Below are 21,418 nucleotides of genomic sequence, written 5' to 3' on the forward strand. Positions count from 1 at the left end.
AAACCCATACAAGCTTCTGATTTACAGGCTCCCCCCCCCCCCCGACCTCTGTTCTTCCTTTTTCTGGACATAAGGAAATGGGAATTGTTCCCTTTCATTTTAAAGCAAACAACAGAGCCTTATGACTTCTGAACTCGGATCAGTCGATGTAGGTGGGGAAAAGAAGGTCTTCAACTTATCATCACAGTTGAGCCCAGAATTTTGGTTGCTGAGCGAAGCAGTCACTAAGTGAGAGGTCATGTGATTGCTTCGCTTGGTGATTGCAATCCCAGCACTCCCAGTTGCGGTTGCTAAGGGGACGAAATCTCAGATTAAAAAGCGCACCATGCCTTGGTGCAGGGAGACCCTGACTTTGCTTAGGAGTTGAAAATCCTCGAGGCCAAAGTCTAAGCAAGATTTTCAGCCCTTGAGGGAGAGAGACTTCTATATGGCCAGCACTGAGCTTTCCCTCACTTGTTTGATACATCCGACACTCTTTATCTTATGCTGCCTCTCCACTCTCTGCTTAGATTTCAGCTTCCTCTTACCTCTAAGGACTGGCTGAAAGAGCTGCCTGCCAAAGGATTTGAGCTCTCTTCTATGTGTGAAAAGAAATGCCTTTGGGAGGTTGCAGGAATGGAACGCAGATCTTCAGGATCTGAGCTCCATTTCTCCACCCCTCAGGAGATGTCAGCTCTCCTCTGTATGAAGAAGGGAAGCAGGTCCAGCAGGAGGGGTATGTTGTAGATCTCCAAAAGAGTTCCATCTGGCAGGACCCAGGCAGGTGAGGTTAGCCCTATCTTTGTTAACCTTCCAGAAGGCCCTTAAAACATGGGTTCTCCATCAACCTCAGGTATCCCATAGTGAGCCAACAAGGTCAAGTCACATGGTTTTTGTGTTTTTTATTTTATTTATTTCATTGTTTTTAGATTGTTATGTAAATGTATGTTTTCATGAGGCGGCTATGTAATATGTTAAATAAATAAATGTTTAACAAACCTCAGTGCTAATATTATGATCACTACCCAAGCCTCATTCATTCCTCAGGTACCCAAGTTCTTTAATTGCTGATGGTAGAATCAAATCTTATTATTATAATCAATTCAGCATCCTAATAATTATACAATGTAAACGTTTAAATTTGTGCACAAGTATAGCAGTGCTTCTCCACTTCTGCTATTTTTTTCCCCCGATCAGAAACTTTTGTTTAGCTCTGCATCTACATTGGCATTCAGAGGGAATAGTTTTGATTTATCATGGTTAACAACTGGTTTGGAAAATACTTTTCCTGCATTATTTTCTGATTCTTACAAGTCATATGAAAAGTTCATTGCTAATCAGAGTTGAGTACTCTGATTAAAGCTTTATCATGAAACAAAAAATATATACTGGCATACTTTCAGACTGGAATGTTCTTCGATTTTGAAAACATAATAAGTTTTTAACACAAAATGTAGGGCCATTCTTTTAGCATGTTCCTTATGAATTATAAAGTATTGTACATAACATTCTCACCAGTATATTTATTGGGGACTAAGCAAAAACAGCAAAAGAGAAAGAATGAATTTGGGTTGTTTAAAGAACAAAGTGAAAAGTGTAATCTGATGGAAACAGCAATGTGTATTTATTTTCTTCAGTATATTTATTGAAAGCATTGCATAGAAGAAAGCCATCTATCTTCTTCTGTTTAGCTGCATTTACCTAGAGTTTTCTTTAGAAGGAAAAGTGGTTTTTTTTAACTGAATGTATAAATTAAGTCATTGAGTTTCCCATCAAGTGGCGTTCATGAAAAAAGCGTCATTGGAGAGTGTTCATTTCCAAACCCTGGAATAGATAATCAGAACAATCCCTTTTTTTTAAATTTAACATGAAAATCAGGGTAGAGTGCTTAGTTGTCAGATAGTTGATGTGGAGGGAGAAAACTCCAGACTTCATCTGCAGCCTGCTCTGCAAGTTATGAGAATGCTCCTCGTTTTTGGCCTGATTTTTCCCCCTTTCAAATATGGCTAATTTAAGTTCAATTTTATATAACAACTTTTGGAAAGAGTCTCATTTCACTTTTATTTAAAGGTAATGATGAAACAGATATAGGGGATGGTGATAAACCTAAAGAACATTCCAAGGATGATGATGACCAGATAGCCAAATACCGAGAACTTCTTCGGAGTATTCATGAAAAAGAAAAGAAGTGGCAAGACACTGATATGGAAATGGAAATCAAATGGGTTCCTGGTAGGTTGCTCTTTCTTTTTTTATATAGCATTGGTTGTCCATTTCTGATTTCTTCTCCCTGAATAGCTTAAGTTCCATCATTGAAGTATACACTGATTGCAGCAATCAAACTAATGACTAGTCAATATCAAGTCAAATTATTCTACTTAAAAGTATTTAAATATTTGTATATGGAGAGAGAACATGAGCACAAAAGAGATTTCTGCAGGTTTACATCTGTAGGTTTTGGGGTTTTTTGCTTTGTTTTGGCCCTAAATTGAATTTGCCAGCTACAAGCGTGGTTCTAGTTGTCTATGAGTAGCAAAGAGAGAGTGTGAAGGCTGTGCTGATTTTTTTTTTAGGGATAGAAAGTCTTTCTGCCAACAGAAAGTCTTTTTGTTGTGGAAGACAGCTGCAAGCTTAGTCTTATTAGAGTTTAGCAGCTGCAGAATGGTTATGCTCACAAATACAGTACTGTAGTTGTCTTTCTGAGAGTTGTCACCATAGTAAATAGCAAAACAGTGCTCAATTTATGACAGTTCATTTAACAACCGTTTAACCTTATGGCAACCTCGGAAAAAGTGACTTACAATCGGTCCTCCAAGTTACGACTGTTGCCACCACCCCTGGTGTCCCATGATTGCAGTTTGGGCACTTGGCAATCGGATTCATGATGGTTGCAGCTTCTTGGAGCCACTTGGCCCAGCCAGCATCTGACAAGCAAAATGAATTGGAGAAGCTAAGTTGGCTTAATGACCGTGTGATTCACTTTGCAACCAGAGTAAAAATGGTCGTAAAAGTGGGTGCAGTTGCACTGAATGACTGCACTGCTTAGAGATCAAAATTCAGGTCCCACCCAATCATAAGTCAGGGATTACCTGTACAAGGTGTATGGAGAGTTGCTTTTGCATACGCAGAATCCTTATGCAGAAAGAAAGAAAAAATAAGCTTGCTTTTTCTCGACACATTTTCATTTCTTCTGCTCTAAAACTCATGTCTGCCTTTTCACTTTAGGAAAAGATCTGTGTGTCCCATCTTGCAGTGAGATATTGTTGTTTAAGTGAAAGCTAAAAAATAATTAAGATGTGCTGAAGATGTGCCCCTCTCTGTTGGTGGAAATGTTTCAATATTTTTAAAGTAACAAAATGCTATAGACAGCTAGGGGGGAAAAAGCCTTTTCAGTTCATTATTTACAGCGCTTTAATTTTGTGTCAGGTCTGTTGGAAAGTTTATTGTTCCAAAATTACAAATGAACACGTAGGAATATAGCGTATGCTGCAACTTCTCACCATTTACCCTGTTTCCTCTAAACAGTTCTTCGACTTTGCACATTGTGGTTGCTTAGACAAATTGGGAAAAATGGTTTGGCAAGTGGCTTGTAAGACAATCTAATTTATGGCAGAAGTTCATTCCCTTTATGCTTCATATTACATCCAAGTTGTCTTCTTCCAAATGGAGCAGTTGATTTCATTCTCTGGAAAAACTCTTTTAAGTTTTTTAGGAACTGTACTATGGAAAAATATGCTTCAACACCTAACCTTGCCTTTTTAAAATAACATTTTGAGGCTGCCATCAATATGTAAAACTCCATTTGTTTTTGTAGTTATCTCAGTGATCTGTTAATTTGCTAACCATAACTATTGTAGCTTTTCTTACAAAGAGCAGATAGGTTAGAACAGGCTGATTGCATTTTGGCATGCTATAACGGAGGGGAAAAAAGGGCTGGTCCAAAATTATCTTAGCTTTTACCATAAATTGCACACTGCATCATGTTTCAAACACCTGATACGAAAGAGCTCTATTGCTGGGATTAAGAAACCAGTAGGACAGAAGCGTAAGTCTTTCCTCCTTTTGTCTCTTCAGATTAGCTTTAAAGAACAACTTATTTTTTCAGAATATAGCTGTTGCCGAGATCATTTTTGCAGAGTCCCATTACAGTTTTAAACAGTCATAGTTGTTGTTAAGCTAAGTCTGAAAAATGAAAGTCTGGATTGTGTCAGTTGCTTGTGCATCCACGTATATGCTGTTGCATTTCTGTTGTCAAACCAGGCTTATTAGTTATCCTGGCTATCCTGGCAGTCCTCCCCGTTGCAAGTTATACTTTCTCAGTTCAGATACTGAGGTAAATAGTGATTTGTATGAAATAAATCACTGTGCTGGAATACACGTGGAAAAAGAAAGAGCTCGCATAACAATTTCTATAAAAGACAACTTCTCAATTCAAATGAAAAAGGTAATTAGACTATTTCATATTTTAATGTAGCCATTTTACAATGATTTGTTGAAACTGGTTTCTTGCCTTTTTTTTTTTTTTAACGCATCGGAGCTTTGCATCCTGAATTTCCTCTTATATGAGACGCTTTTTGTAACTAAGCGTTCTCAGATGCCCTTCTGTAATCAAAGTGCGTGTAAAAGTATAACCAAAGATATAATTAATACATCATAATATGGTTATGGCCTGATTTCGGAGTAGGTTTTTTTTAAAAAAAAACAACAACAACCCTCTGTACTCACATATGCATGTGACATCTGGTCTTGGTAAGTTAATTAACCATGCAAGTATAAATCTAAAATATTGCAGTCTGTGAAGCAAAAATACATATCACCTAAAACAAGTTTAACAAATATAAATCTAAAATGATGAATAAAACATAAGTGGTTATTCCCGTGACCAATTATGCCTTGTTTTCATGGTCACTTCCTTAAATTATGCCTAGAAAAATTGAAGGGTTTAAGGTAGAAGGTGAAACATTCATTTTCTGGCAAATCACTCAAAAAAGAGATTATCATCTCCTCAACCATCTGAAACTTATTAGTAGTTTCTTAGGATAGTCCCAAATGCAGGCCACTAGATCTGGCCTTAATAAAAACTCTATGAATGACATTTTCTAGATTTTAAACCAGGAGAAAAAAAATGTAGCATTTTCTTCTGATGGAAATATTGTTCTTTTCCATGGGTTTACCTGGATTCCTTTTGAATTCAGCTGCAAGGTAAGTACTTCAAAAGAGAAGATTGCTGTTATCTCAAAAAAAATGTCAGATTTTCATTTTCTCTGTTTCAGTCCTTCTTTAAATACATTTTTTGCTGTCTGTTTTCATGCCATTGTTACCAACAATATATAGATATCAAGACTGGAAAGAGGGTGACTATGTATACTGATTTCTATTTACATATTGGAAACCCCAATCTTTCTACAATCTATAAATTGGATAGGCAGGAAAATTGGGTGGAATCCAACAGAATATGGCAAAGAATGGTTCAAAAGGACAAGTTTGTCTGGCTTGCTGAATAAGAACTGGGTTGAATCCAACTTAGTAAATGCCAGTCAGACCAATCAGAACAAGCCACCACTGATGGTGGTTTTTGTTTTGTTTTGTTGTTGATTTTTTGCTTTTTTTTACTTCTTAGTGAAGCCACAGCTTCACACTCATGCAATATGCTCTCCCATTCAGATTTCAAAAAACCTGATTTGGTGTAAAGAGCTGCTGTCTGTGTTCTCTCATTGGTTACAGGTCTGAAAGAAAATGCTGAGGAAATGGTAAGAAACAAGCTAGAAGGCAAGGACAAACTGACTCCCTGGCAGCAATTTCTAGAAAAGAAGAAAGAGAAAAGGAAAATGAAGAAAAAGCAAAAGGTAATTTATGCCCCGAGTTAAATATTTTAAAGGTTTCTATCTTTGGAAAATCCTGAAGAACTTGTACTTATTCTAATACACAGAAAACTTTTATCTGGGATCCTTATGCTAGGACTCATATCAGGTTAGGCTTATTGGGAGGTAAGACTGATTTTCAAGACATTCCTAATGTGTAGCTGCATGCTGCAAGGGACACCGTGGTTATTGGGTGCTAATTGTCTTTCATTTGTTTATCATTTATTTGTTGCTAATATATGTATGTCTCACCTTCAGAGAAAAAAGAAAATGGTGGATGATTTGCAGCAAAAAAGAGAAAGAAATGAATAATAATAATTTCAGTTGACAAAAGTTAACAAAACTCAAATGTTTAGCTATATGTATACTGTTTTTTCTAAACCAGAGCTAAGTTTTATCTGTTGAGGGCTATATTCTTTCATGGAAAGCCTTTTGACAGTGTTGAAGCAAGCATAGGTTGAATCTACAGACCAACGTAGGTGGAAATAACCATTGGGGTACATTCTTGCTATGACCACTCTTTTTTTCTTTCAGTGACACTCTCCCCTTTCAGTGACACTCTCCCCTTTCTCCTTCTCTTTTTGAAGTTTCAGAGAAGAGACATTTTACTAATTTCTTGTGTAAGAGATTTGAGGTTTGTCCAAGGGATGCAGGTTTTAGAGCTTGGAAATGAGAGTTCTCTTGTGTAAGAGATTTGAAGTTTGTCCAAGGGATGCAGGTTTTAGAGCTTGGAAATGAGTTTTCTTTGCTTGGAATTGAAAAGACAGTAGTGTGAGTGCGAGATGATCCTCTCTAAATAGAGCTATCCATTAGTAGGGGTGTTGCTCTGAGGAGCTGTATTTTCCCCAATTGCCACTTGTCGTGCAGTGGGATGTTTGAGAATGCCTCCAAGTGACCTTAGTCAGGCCGGTTGATATGGAAAGTTTTACTCAATGAGCTCGTTGATATTTCTAAGGAATTGTTATCTGCTAGAAAGTTAATTTGAAACCGCACAATTTTCTTGTTATTTGAACTGCAATTAACGAGAGTATGAGAGCAGGCAAATGATTGATCATCAAGAAATCAAAACTGTGTTTTTCTTTTGCCTTTGGTAGCCTTGTAAATGAAAGCTACGTTATGATTAAAAGAAAAATAAATGTATTATGTCTCCAGACACATCTCCTTAATACTATGTCCTTGATAAGTTCTCCATCACTAAAGGGAATGTTCATTAGTGTTGTTCAAAAACCATCTTGAACTGCCAAGACCTGAATAAAAATGATGTCTTTTTTAAAAAAATCTTAAGCAATGAATAGATTATTGTTTTCTTTTTAACACCGGAAAGCTCTTCAAAGAAATACATACTTTGTAGTTCTACTAGCAAACTGGTGTCAGAGTCTCCATGATTAAGTTTTCTCATGGAGAAATCAAAAGTAGAAATTCCAGTCATCTCTTTATTTTAAGGTTAACCTTCTACTCTGAGGATGTGTTAATTCCAATATGGATTTCTTTCTTCAGAATGTGTCAGCCCAAAAAAAATGTATTCTATAAACTGAGTTTCAGAGTGTACTTTATTTTGGGAAAGTTAATCAAGCAACTTTTATAGCAAAATTAGATAACCGTCTTTTTAAAAATATGATTATTATGATTTTGAGTTATTTGTATAATCTCTGTAATTAAGAAAGTGGGCTACAGATTATTTTACGAAACATATAGAAGGGTCAATGCCTCATATCAGACAGTTATGTCAGGGTAAACATCTCAGACATACCGTAAAATGCATGTCTTTATGAGCGAGAAAAGCATGTTCTGTCCATATATGCAGTCAGATTCTGCCCAATCCCACCCTTTCAACTGAAGAAATGTATAATCCTTTTAGATCAAAGAGAAAAGTTGAGTAATGGGGCCAGGAAAAAAGAGAAAACTAACTCTGTTCTTTTGAGCCCCTGATTAAAGGTTGGAATCTACAGGAAGCTCAAAAAAGTCAAAGAAGAAAGCCAGAGAAGGATTTTTACTTCAGAAATCCATTTACCTCTAAGGAATAAATAAAGTCTAGCCGGAAAATTGCATAAGAATTTTGATTTTTGATTTTCATATGTGGTATTAGTTAAGCCTTCTAATTTCTTATGTTTGTTTCTCTATATAAATATGTAATTCTGTGCAACCTCAGTCATATATTTCTACCCCATGCTGTGTATCAGATTAGTTCCATCTTATGGTCAGCCTAGAACATGGCATATGTTTTTGTAAATTTCTTAAAGGTAAATGGCCATGTCTTTTCTTGTTAAAGTTTGATTTTGTTTATCTTTTGTAAGAGTGATCTGTATCCCAAAGGAGGGCTGTGAAACACCTAGTCTCACACCTTTATGCTATCTATGTAAGCTCATCCCTCCCTATCATTTTTACATTTTAATAGTCTATGTCTCACAGATACACCAGGTGAGGGGTTTCCTAGAAAATAGTTAAAGAGCAGGAACTACCAAGCTGTTACAGCAAGGTATGAGTGGGATCAGATTCTGAAGATACAGAATGCTTCTGGGAGAGAGGCTTGAGGCCTCTAGCCTTCCATCCTATACACAGATTCATGCTGCTATGTATTTTTCAGAGCTATTTATTGACTTCTTCATATTAATAACCTATTTTTCCTCCAGTGAAGCTCTCAATCTTGTAAATGGGCCTGTCATTTTATCTTCATAGCAACTCTGAGAGTCACTAAAATAAGAAATAGCGACTTGCTCGCAGCCATTTAGTAAACGTTAAGTCAAATGTTTCTTTAATCTAAACTTCTCCTATAGTCATTACATTCCTCCAGCTGATCATGTTGTGATTATCTCAGCATAATCTCAAACTTAAGCAGTGTTTCTAAATACCCTTTTAGAAAGCATTATCCTATCTTGCCCATCTTTCTTCAAGACACCTGTAGTTGAAATGATTCCTAGCTTTAGAAAACATTTCCCCCCTTTTTCCATTCCATTCCCTGAGCCGTGGTGGTGCAGTGGTTAGAATGCAGTACTGCAGGCTACTTCTGCTGACTGCAGTTCGGCAGTTCGATTCTCACCGGCTCAAGGTTGACTCAGCCTTCCATCCTTCTGAGGTCACTAAAATCAGGACCCAGATTGTTGGTAGCAATATGCCGATTCTGTAAACCTCTTAAAGAGGGCTGGTAAAGCACTGTGAAGCAGTATATAAGTCTAAGTGCTAATGCTGTTGTTATTCCATTCTGTTCCATTCCATGGCATATTCATTCTGAGAAGGAGCTGTGATATGAATAAATAGTACCTTAGTCTAAAAAAGAAAATATTCCTTCAAATATCCCGGTGTCTTGTTTACCGCAGTTTTCATTCACTAGAATATAGGGAATGGATCTGAATATTGTAGATTCTCCTACCATTCTTGACTAAAGAGTTTATGAGGCATCAAAATTTAGGACAAAACAAGAATCCAACAATAAATCCATGTCCTTCACAAACAAGAGCCTTTTAAGCAAGGTACATGTCCTTGATTGATTTTTAGATGAATTCATAGCATAAGTTCTGTTTTTCCCCAACTCTGCAAGTCTCCTGTAAGCTAGTCTATTTTCCAAGTTTCACAGTGACTCATCAAAATGGCATGAAAATAACTTATTTTGTTGCATGAAGCCCAACTGACGCCTAGTTTAATAGTTAATAAAGATAGGCAATGTGATTCCCTTTCAATGTTTTTGACCAATTCTTGTGAACTCCCGCGTGGCCAGTTGTAAAGTATTGTAGCACTAAAAGGTTTGCAAGGCATCCAGTTCATAGACTCAGACAAGACTAGAGAGATCCGGGATTGTGTTTTATGCAGATACGAAGTTCATTTCATGGTGTTCAGCTGCCTCAAACTTGTCTTTCTGAATTATTATGAACATTGAACAAGACAAAGAAGACAAAGAGTTTAAACATAATAAAAATATGTGTCCCTGCATAATATCTTGGTATGTTTCAGAACTTCAGGATTATCCTCGGGGTTTGTAGCCCAAGGAACATTGGCAAATTTGACCTATGCAACTTTTTGATCCTTGAAAATTATTGAGTTACCAACATTACTAGTAAAAATGAACAAAATGGATTACACATTCTCCACAAACAAAAATGGTTGTATTCACTTTTTTGTATTGCTTCATATTAATCAGCACTTGGCTTAGAAATGTTTGAATTCTGTTCAGTTTTTTGTAGGGCAATCCTGCATCATTTTGTGCTAGCAATTCAATTTTTCATCATACATTTCCTTATAAAATACTTCTTAAGTTGTCCTTAGGAAGTCTATATAGATGCCTATGGTCCTTGGTTGTGTTAATTTCAGCAAAACAATTGTTTGAAATCACTTTCCTCCTCTATGAAGGCTTTGTGCCTTGGGATTACTTTTGAATAACTTTATGCATGATGTATTTAATCATATTACTAGTATTTAATACTGAAAATATAGTGTATTTTGTTTCAGGCTGATGCCGTTAAGGAAATGCTGACTGAAGATGAATGCCCATCTGATGTTGATTTGAATGATCCATATTTTGCTGACGAACTTGGAAGACCAGGTTAGATGTCAGTTTTGCTATCCCATATTGTTAAAGATGACACACTACATATCAAATGTTTTATCCAAGAAGCTGTGACAAAAGCAGTCACTCAGTGCTTCTTTGGCAGCGTTGTACTTGTTATATGTGTTAAAAAAAACTGTTTAATCATTCTTTGCTAATTAAAAATAGGAATGAGAGCAGAAAAACAAATGGCTCATTTTTGCAATGAATGCGGAACAGATTTCTCTGATTTTGTCTGTTGCTACTATTGCCATTGGTTCATTTGAAATTGCTGGAAAGGGATGGAATTAGTAAATGAGGATAGAAAAAAATGCAAGTGAAATATGATTAGATTCCAAAAATGCTTTATAGTACGCTGATAGGGCAAATTCAGGACTTAGCTGCCAAACGATGCTCAAGCTCTGTTGATGAAAATGTTAATAGAATTTATAAGGTGTAGCCAGCAGGGTTCCTTAATCTTCAGAGATGATATCCTTGCATTTTATGCTGTGGAAGCTACTTTGACTGACTCCTGATTTCAAAAGTAATTTGCCTTGTCAGGAAATTGCTTCTATATAAAATAACACCAAGACAAGTACATTACAGACCTTGTGCAGCACTCTATAAATTGTGCTTTTAATGTTTTTAATTATTGAAACCTATGAATTAAGCAGTGTAGGTAGATTCTTTGGTTTTTTTGCTTGGTTATTTGTAGCCCCAAATGCACAATGATTAGGATACAACAATATCAGAACAAGAATAGGGTGTGTGCATGAAAGTGCTTGCATGTATGTATGTATGGTTCTATGCATCAACAATAGAAATCTAATATAGATACTATTCAATTAAACTAATCTAAAAGTGAAATGCCCAGTGGAACAATACTAATTTGACTGGTTTTTGAAACATCTTTAGAGTTTATTATTTATTATTATTATTATTTATTATTTCCTCCAAGGAAATAATCTTCCATGAAATTGGGCCTACCACTGAGAAGGTGGGGCCTTTTTAAATGACAGCCTTTTTAAATGACCAAACTAGGTGGGGCAGATTTGATTTTTGAAGCTGTTACTTAATGAATACCAGTATATACATGGTGTGTACTTCAAAGGAATTTAAAAGTGATAACCGGTAGTTTGAATTGGGACTATGGGCAACCATTAATTTCAGAACAAATAGGCTTATAAACCAGAGCTTATAGAAACTAAAGAGGAAAGAAAAGAGTCAGATTGTTTTGTATAGTTAATATATTCAGCTTTCTAGCATACCCCCAAAAATAAAACCCTCTGCAAAATGATGAATTTATTATTTTTTAGCCTTGGAAACCAAGTCTCTATATATTGGTAGACACAAAGCATTGTGGTTTGCTTTTTTCAAAAGGTTTTCATATAGCTTTAATACAAGAACAAGCGTCTTGAATGAATTACTTACAGATATTTCCTATGTGCTTGCCAAGGGAGAAAGGAAGAAAAAACAGCTTTTACATAATGTTTACTGCACACAATGTTACATTTGCTTATTTTACTTCCTGAAACATGGTTTGAGATTATTTTTTCTTATGTCTACCATGTATTCTCCTCTTTTTCTTTCTCTTTTCAAAAGACTTTGCACCATTGTGAAATCTATATTTCTCCCCCCCCCAAGAATCTCAGAAATAAAAAAAGTCCTATTGGGATAAATGTTATTCATTTAAAATACTTTAGGCCACCCTTTATAGCAGGAGTCTTTTGCCCTTGAGGAAAATAATCTCTGACTAAGTTTTCCCCCCATGAAGATGATTCATTTTCTTATTTTCCACAGTTACATTTTATTATGTTTTTAAAGCCTGAAATTTCAGAAGGTTTTCTATTATCTCAGGAGACCATTATTTACGTGTGTTTTAATACTTAATTTATTTCTGCTTAGGTTTGAAAAAAACATTAAAGAAGGGACAGGTTGTTAAAGAAGAGGAAGATGATGCTGAAAAGCAGAAGGTAGGAGTCACTTTAAAGAAATACTAATGTTAGATATAGGAATCAGTACTTTTAATAGTACTTGTACTGTCTGGGATAAAAAGAACCTGCCTTTTGTTCATGAGATACCATTACCTCAGGTATGAAGACAAAGAATTACATCCTTAAGGCTGAAAACTGATGTGAGACTATCTACACTCTTTGAGACACACAATCATTTTCAGGAATTAACCAAAATGTTCCTTTTATTATTGCTTTTTTTTTTTTTTTTTTTACAAAAAAGTGGTACTTACATCCTTGTCCCAGTTTAAAAATGTGTCTCATGTGGGTCTTTCCCATCTGGTAGTAACAAGACTGTTACAAACATTGGCTTTAGCTGTGCTAAGGGGTTAGCTGTTTTTTCTTTTCACTGAAGCCTTACTTCTGGAGAATGCCAGTGACAAGGAAAGCTAAGCAAGCAAGCCCAAATAAAGAATATCAGTGTCCAAACATGATGTGTTTTCATTTTCACTATTGCCATTTTGGTCCCTCAGCAGAGGAAGGATCAAATGAAAAGGGATGGTTGGGGAAAGGAGCTGCTTAAAATCCCTTAAGTGAGAAATCGGGGACTCTTCTGTCTTTCGTGCTATCCCAATCCATGTCTAAACAGTAGGAGAGAGGAGCAGATGTCAAGAGACGAACATCGCTTTTTAAAACCAAACTGGGTTAATTGCAAACGTTCTCTGAGAAAAATCAGTATGTAAACTACTTGTAAATACCACAATTCACGTTACTTTGCCAGTGCATTTATTAGTTGGCTTTGTATTGATATAATGATGAACTGCATTCATTTTCAAACGGTTAATATACATTAATATCACTCAATGTGCTAAAACAAAAAGCAGCTTATGTTGCATGAAATCAGAACGACCCCCTAATTAAAATGACTATTAATGGAAATTAGTGGCTGGGAAAACCTAATAACAAAAATAGAATTTATTTCTTATTCCTTAAAAAAAGAAACGAGATGGAAGTCTCATTGGAAGAATGGATGTCACTTTGTGAAATGATTCTCCTGTATTAGCCAGTGTGGAAAGATAATCATAGGATGACTTTCTCAGAAACTCAGCTTTCTTCCTTCTCGTTTCTGAAATGTCTGTACTTACAAGATGTTCCAAGCATTTGCCATGTAGTCTGAATCAGTTTAAACATCACCAGCATCCATATGAAAGGCAATGGAAAATATTTCCTCAGGGACATTCCACATAATGTCATGATATTGCATATGTTTGGAACAATACATGGCAGCTTTGAAATGTCTGCTATTTGTGATCGTGTTTTAGCAGTTGCCAGATGTTGACTGTCATGTTAAGGTACTGGTGAAGTCTGAAAACTTCTAGTGATTTGAAGAAAAACTCCGTATTGTGTTTCTGCAGCACTGTGGAACTAGTTTGCTATTGTCCTTTTTCCAGAGTGTTTTTTTTTCCCAGTGAAGCTTGCAATCCTAATGTTTCCTGATGGCCTCCCATTTAAACAATAATAAAACCATGATTAATTGTTCAGGACCAGGCAAGGTTTGCTAGATTCTTTTTGTATGCCAATTAGAATATAGTAGTGTGACATGCATTTTGTCTTTTTTTTATGCTTCAAAAAGATGATTATCTGAAACTGGAACATTTTGACTTGGAAATATTTTGAACATATCTAATAAGCATATTTATATCTACCATGTGTAAAATGCAAATGCTTGATTTGTAGATATATAGATATGCCAAAAAAGTATGCCTTTCTCAAATTGCTAAAAAGATTAGCTGCTTATTTTCCTATTAATTCTTGAAAATAATAAGACCTTGCTTATTGACTGATAGAAGGAAATTAGCCTGTGGAAAAATAGATGGTTTCAACTGTTAGAATTCCCATAATAAGATTGTTTCCAAGAATTCTTCCACATCTCTGGAAAATATTCAGGTTGGGAATGGTTTCTTCAGAGCAGGAGCTTATATCCCACTGATGCAACTAAAATATTGTGTTCAAATAAGCGCAAGTACCCACAGTCCACTTGCATGGTCCGCCATGTTGGAATATAACTGGAGAACATGACACCAACTATGTTAAAACTTCAAGCAGTCTTGGAATATGTTGTTAAGAGATTTTTATTGTGATTGATATTTGAATTAGATTTTGCTTGGAAGTTTAAGACACGTTACATTTTTCAAAGGAAAGACGAGTTAAAAGCATAACAAATAAACCGCAGAGATTAGAATTCTTAATCTAGTCTTATTGCAGTGAGGGTGATGCTATTAATTGCTTTTTCTTTCCCTTTTATAATAAAGTGCTCTTATCCTTGCTAATAACAATGTTTTGTAAATAGATCAGCTATTATGGTTGTCCCAGTCCTGCATTAGCAGCTCAGTCTTTGACTGAGACATAGAAAGATCTGGAATCTGTATTACTTGAAGTGTGATACAAACAGGGCCTCTCTGTTCTGATTGTTATAGGCTGAAATGGCTTTGTTGATGATGGAAGATGATGATGAGGAAGAAAAGTGTCACTTCAATTATGACAAGATTGTAGAACAGCAGAACTTGAGCAAAAGGAAAAAGAAGTTGCTAATGAAGAAGGAGGAACTGCTGACAGATAGCTTCCAGGTAACAGAATGGGCTTCCCTTTTCTGAAATGTAGTAAACACACGGATCATTTTGACTTAATATATACTAATAAACACATGGCTATTAACATGAAAATATATTTTACTATTATAATTCCCATTGTTTTGATGTTGCCCCATATCACTTAACCCCTGAGTAATCTTTTACTCCTGAAATCTTAGTTGGGCATAATGGGAATGAAAGCTACATATTCTTCCTTTGCCCTTGTCTTTTCATGAATATGTAGAATGTAGGTAAGTGGAATAGAAGGAAGCTAATGATAATGAAGATATATCCCACTCTTTTTATACTCAAGGTAGTGAACACACCTAAGATTCCTTTACTCCTATTTTCCCCGCCACCATCCTGTGAACTGGACCCAAAGTCACCCAGTTGGCTTCCATGCCTCAGGGAGGTCTAGAACTCACAGTCTCGTGATTTCTAGGCCTACCCTAAACTGCTTCTCTGCTACTACATTAAACTGGCTGTCTACAACAGCATATAAATAATTGATCTAACCTTTGCAGTTCATGCGAAAGGTGGTTCAGTAACAGGCCTAGTAAAAGAAACTCCATCACTTTTAATTGGTAACATACAGATTTGTAATTATGAAAAACAAATCCAAGCTTGATATTTTTTTCCCCACTTTTATTCTTGTTCTCATCCACTTCGATTTTGTCAATCTAAATATATAACCACAGAAAACTTTACATGAAAAAGTCTTTTTTTTAAAATTGCCTGTATATGCCTTTTCCTGTAATTTTTCCTTCTGAGGATACCTTATTTCCATAGTACCAGTCATTGCATAATACCTTGCATTTTCTACCTGAAAATGTATTCTTGAACAATAGTTTCATTACGCATTTGAGGTTCTCACATAAGTAGTTTCCAAGAATATTTCACGGACAATAAATCTGTTGGCTTATACATGTCATCTGTGGTTGACGTCTCCATACTGTTCCCATCTTGGCAAAAGGAATATGTCTTTATAAAAAATTATAGAAATTGAAGCATAGAATCACAATTCTTTTGCATTCTTTTAGGAAGGTGCTTAATACAGTTGTGAATAATTCTGCTGGTATGGGAAAAAATAGGGGTGGTATATAGAATGAATTCTAAAGTTTATGGAACATGGCTTCCCTGCCAATTCCTGGACCATTTCAGATCAGCTCTTGGTCTATGGAATAGGCCTAGGCCTAGGGCAGGGGTAGGCAACCTTGGCTCTTTTATGACTCGTGGACTTCAACTCCCAGAATTCCTGAGCCAGCTTGGCCCCTGGCCTAAGGGAATACAGATTGATTGAAAAAGCTGCTCTTCATATGTTTTCAGAGGAGCAACATGGGCTTGGTTTCTATATTGTGCTTGTATTAAGAAGACCCAGAAGAAATAGTAAGAAGGTAAAAAGAATGCATAGGTAGTCCTCAACTTATGACTTCAATTGGGACTAGAATTTTGGTCATAAGTCATGACAGACATACGTTGAGGCACCCACATGACCAGAAACAACTTTAATTATTGTTTTATAGTGGTCATTAAATGAATCATGTCATAAGTATGAAATCATTCTCCCAAATAGGCAGGGTTTTTTTGCCAGAAACTGATAAAAAAAAACTGCAGACATGTGACCATGGGACACTGCAACCAGTTGTAAATGTGAGATGGTTGCCAAGGGCCAAAATCCAGTCATGTGACTGCAGGGAGATAGTTGATGAATGATATTTTCATGTAGGTAAGACATGGTCGAACATGTTTAGCACATTGTGAGATATATGGTCTCTTGGCAAATTCATGATCTGTGTATTTAACATGCCTGAGAATTGCTCCCTGAGTCCAAAGGTCATTGTATGTCCTCTTAAGCAACATCTTTCTTGTGTGCTACAGTTACAATTTTCTCCTCATTTTTCTTTTGGCAAGTAAAATTTCCTTTATTGCTGTTCCCAGGTAAATGTTGATGATGCCAGATTTCAAGCCATGTATACTTCCCATTTGTATAATCTGGATCCTTCCGATCCAAACTTTAAGAAAACAAAAGCAGTGCAAAAGATTTTAGAGGAGAAAGCTCGCCGAAGGGATCAAAGGTCAACTGAGGTAAAAGGAGAGCAGGACATTATGGCAGAGAAGAAACCTGTTGCCAGAAAATCTCTAGATCCTGCATTGTCGATGCTAATCAAATCTGTCAAGAATAAAACAGAACAGTTTCAGGCAAGGAAGAAACAGAAAATTAAGTAACTTGACTGAAGAGTTTGAAGATGGACTTTCAAAGAAGACACAATTTATTTTAGGCTAAAAAAAAAAAACCCACTGGGTCCTTGAACCTTTCTTCACCTTTTGTTCCAGTTCCAGTTCAATGCTTATAAAAATCTTGCCACAGGAATTGCAAATGAAGCTATCCTAAAAAGCAAATAGAACTTATTTTGATTATATTAAAAAATGAGATTGCTTTCTTTCATAATATGATGTGGAATTGGTTCTTGAACATTTTTAAATGGGGATATTTGTAATCATATTAATAAAGTGGATTAAATAGAAAGCATGTGACTGTTATTACTGTGACTAGCATTGAATAAGAACACAGTGCTTGAAGATGTCGGATACTTTTTAAAATTCAATTCTCAAACATTTTCAAAGATTTATTGCACTATCGAAGATTGTCATAGTTTTTGTAATGTTACATTAGTTCTTTGATTCACACACAAAAATTGAAATTAAGAATCTGATAAGCTATGTACATTTCCAAATTGCTGTACAATTCAGAGTTCTGGCTAATCATTAGTACACAGATTATTTCTTCAGAATATCTTCTGCTATAATTTTACAGGACATTGTAAATGGCTGACAATGCAAACAGGAATCAGTGTTCTCCCAGATTTAGATAATTCAGTATTTCCTTTCTGGGAATTTGCTAGATGCATATCTGCACTCAAAGACTTGATTGCCTTAACTGATTAATTGTTCCAATAGGACTGAATTTATGAAACAGGCTTGATTGCCAAGCAAACAAGTACAAGCAATGCCATCCTCTATTTTTGAAACAAATTGGGAGCAGCTGCTATATTCAAACATTTGTGAAACAGGTTGCTCTCCATACTGGTTGAAGTATTCTCTCTTCCCTTCTGATGCCAGAAGACACAACTGGGGAGTGCTCTTGTAAGGAGGGCATACTTAACTTTTATTGCAGCTTCACAAAACTAGGATACTCTAGGACAGTGATGGCGAACCTTTTAGAGATCGAGTGCCCAAACTGCAACCCAAAACCCACTTATTTATTGCAAAGTGCCAGGGTTGCATCAGCATTGTGGTGCCCTCAGGGGGATGGGTGAGTGGGTGGGTGTGGCCCACTGGGTGGGCATGGCTGCAGTGGTCACAGCAGACTGGGTGAGCGTGGCCGGGGCCAGTCCTTCGCCATCTCTGGGGCATCCCCGGGGGGTCGCTGCTTGCTCGCTCACTTCCTGCCCTGTTGCTTCCAAACGCCACGTGCTCGCTACTCTGGCGAACTCTGCTGGGGCAACGGCGTGCGTGCCCACAGAGAGGGCTGAGTGCCACCTCTGGCACACGTGCCATAGGTTCGCCACCACTGCTCTAGGAAGTTTTTGCATGTCATATTTGATCCATTTTGAACCCATAGAGAAGGATTCGACATCTTATCGTTTGGAGCTGAGCTCAGTTTGATATTCCATATGCCTTTAGCTGTCATATCAAACTTAAAAACAAGTGAGTTTAGGCTGACCCTACCTTTCATTTGAACTGCAGCACATGGAGGTGGAGTGCTGATTTCTCCATCTCAGTAGAAGTTGAATGTTCTCTTCTAGATATACTGATTTTTATTGTATTGAATGCATATATACAGTGGTAGGATTCAAATATGTGAACAATCGGTTCTCTGTGTGGATGCCGCTTCCGAAAGTCCATTCTGGGCCTGGCTACAATACAATTTGGCTTGAAACACATGCTTGAATCACACCTTTGATAGCACACAGCTGACTGCTTGGAGATTTCATTCTAAAAGCATTGGCTTATGGAAATTCCTAGGGAAGATTTAATCATTTGGATCTGACATATGAGCATGTTGGAGGAACCGCAGGTATTTGGACTTGTCCAACCTGGGACTTACTTGGAACATTTTCATGGCAAAGTTTCTACCTTCTTCATTTGAGGAAATGCATAAAACACACATGGTTTACAATCTGTCTGCCGTAAAATTAGTTTGCTTCCCCAAGAGCATTTAAAGTTATTGTTTGGAGTCCTGCTCTCTCACACTATTGATTTCCTCCCTGTCCTTCTCTATTAAAGACATAATAAGCCAGTCTACAGTCAACAGTGATAAAAGAACAATGATAACAATGCAAGTTGTCAAAAACCTACAAAATTAATATGTTGACTTAAAGTAATCATTGCCAGCATGAAGGTCAGCCCTGCCAGGGCCAGAAATCTCTGTCTTGAAAACCTATTCCAAAATTTTGGTGCTACTAGACAACTGGGGGGGGGAGGGAGAGCGTGAGAGAGAGCGAGAGAGAGCTGGAAGCTGAAGTCATATATTCAGAGAATGCTCAGTTTAGAGGGGGCACACCTAGAGTTAAGGGCAACTCGAGGCCAATCTTTGTTCTTACAATCTTATTTTTAATTAGTCTTCAATTGAAGAGTTGTTAGAGAGATGATGACATTTTGAATTTATAGGTCAGTGGTGACGAACCTATGGCACGGGCGCCAGAGGCGGCACTCGGAGCCCTCTCTGTGGGCAAGCGCGCCACCACCACCAGCAGCAGGTCCATCAGGCTGCCACCGCCGCCTGGAGCAGGAGCCCCACCCAGTACAAAGGAGGCGATGCGGCCGACTAGCATTTTACATGCGTCCATGCGCACATGGGGCCACGAGCACGCACGTACTGCAAATGGGGCAGGGCTAGTGCATGTGTGATACTAGCCTTGCCCCGTTCTTGTGTGGTGCAGCACCTTGTATCTGCACCCTGCGGCGCAGCAGCAGCCGTTTTTGCGCCTTGCAGCATGGTGGTCCATTTTTGCACCCCCGGTTTTTGCATGCCAGAGGCAGCACTCAGAGGCGCTTCCCTCCCCCCCCACGAGGGCACCACAATGCTGATGCGGCCCTGGCACTTTGCAATAAATAAGTGGGTTTTGGGTTGTGGTTTGGGCACTCGGTCTCTAAAAGGTTTGCCATCACTGTTATAGGTATTTTTGCAAAATGGCTGTCACTGGCTATTAACAAATAGATGCTGAAGATATATAGCCAATTACATTAAAGATCTAAATAGCATGTTTGGATCTCTGACAAGTTACTGATTTTAAAAAATGTTTCAGCTGTACCTTCTATCACCCAGCTTTTTGCATAATGCTTCTCACTATTTCCATGTGCCTTTGTCTCCTTGGGGTTGTTGAGTATACTCCCAAACAAACCACTAAGTTACAACCAGAAATCATTTTCAAGGAACTTTTGGAGCCAATTTTCAAGGAACTTTTGGAGCCAATTTGAGGCCTAAAGGCAGTCTTGGAAAGAAATACTATATAATGCTCCATATAATATCACAGCTTTCTAGTTCTTTCATTGTTTTAATATAGAAAAAACCCTGGTGGTGCCGAGATATCTCCAAGAGACACACGGGAGCCAATGGATATCCCACGAATCTAATGTTTCATAAAGTGGATTTATGTTGTTCTCTCATTAGTTGAGTGTTTATTTAAAAATGCTGTAAGGGCTATAAGCATCAAGTACTTTATCTAATTAGACTAGTTTATAAATGATCTGTGTTCTTGAATCTCTGCTTCCTAGTCTACTTTTGAAAAATGGTTTGGGTGAAGCTTGACAAAAATTTTCTTTCTGTAATCCTGGCTCTCACTATCATTAGATTTATTATAGAGCTGATATCCCCTCCTGACCTTCTAGGGCTTTTATACACCTGCAGGTATCATAGAAGTAATATTTTTTGGATGTGTTCTCATTCTGAAGAACTAGAAGACACCTAAAGAATTTCTGGTCTAACATGCCTTATTCAGGATCATAATGGGCTGATGCAGTGAGATATGGATGAGCAGTAAATGATAAGTCAAGCCTGGGCATTTTATAGCTCATGGGCCATATCTGGTCCTTCGGCTGTCCCTATCCGGCCTGCAGTATTGGCAGCAGAGTGGTGGCCCTCCACAACAGTCCCAGGTTCTCATGTGACCTCATGAGAAAATTAATTGCCCAACCCAGTTGCAAGTTATTTCATTCATAATGTCCTGAATGGAATTTGCACACTCATTCCCCTTGAGGCACTAGAATAGTATCTTGAGGATATGCGGAGAAAGTGTTTCTACTTATTAAATTTGGAAAGAAAATAATCAACCCACAGTTTGCTTCAATTGCTTTTTTGTTTTCCTTGCCTAGACTATAAGTATAGTTGAAATCAAGCAGGATGCAGAAGATAAATGACAATTGTCCCAATTTTCCTTTTTCCCACTGTATTTAGTTAACCTGTCCCTCTCCTGCTAG

General features: G+C 37.2%; 1 protein-coding gene across 2 annotated transcripts in view; it reads left to right on the forward strand.

Moving 5' to 3' along the window:
• Positions 1–17,464, forward strand: part of ESF1 (ESF1 nucleolar pre-rRNA processing protein homolog) — a 37,943-nt gene extending 20,479 nt beyond the window's left edge. For both annotated transcript variants that reach the window (XM_015822406.1, XM_015822414.1), the window contains exons 9-14: positions 2,050–2,211; positions 5,704–5,825; positions 10,281–10,374; positions 12,262–12,329; positions 14,786–14,935; positions 16,877–17,464. In XM_015822406.1, coding sequence (XP_015677892.1) covers positions 2,050–2,211; positions 5,704–5,825; positions 10,281–10,374; positions 12,262–12,329; positions 14,786–14,935; positions 16,877–17,164 — 884 coding nt within the window. In that variant the 3' untranslated portion in view covers positions 17,165–17,464. The remainder of the gene's footprint in view (positions 1–2,049; positions 2,212–5,703; positions 5,826–10,280; positions 10,375–12,261; positions 12,330–14,785; positions 14,936–16,876) is intronic.
• The last annotated feature ends 3,954 nt before the right edge of the window (positions 17,465–21,418 follow it).

The sequence above is a fragment of the Protobothrops mucrosquamatus genome, unplaced genomic scaffold (assembly GCF_001527695.2).
Source record: "Protobothrops mucrosquamatus isolate PMUCROS unplaced genomic scaffold, P.Mucros_1.0 scaffold_174, whole genome shotgun sequence".
Classification (NCBI taxonomy): domain Eukaryota; kingdom Metazoa; phylum Chordata; class Lepidosauria; order Squamata; family Viperidae; genus Protobothrops; species Protobothrops mucrosquamatus.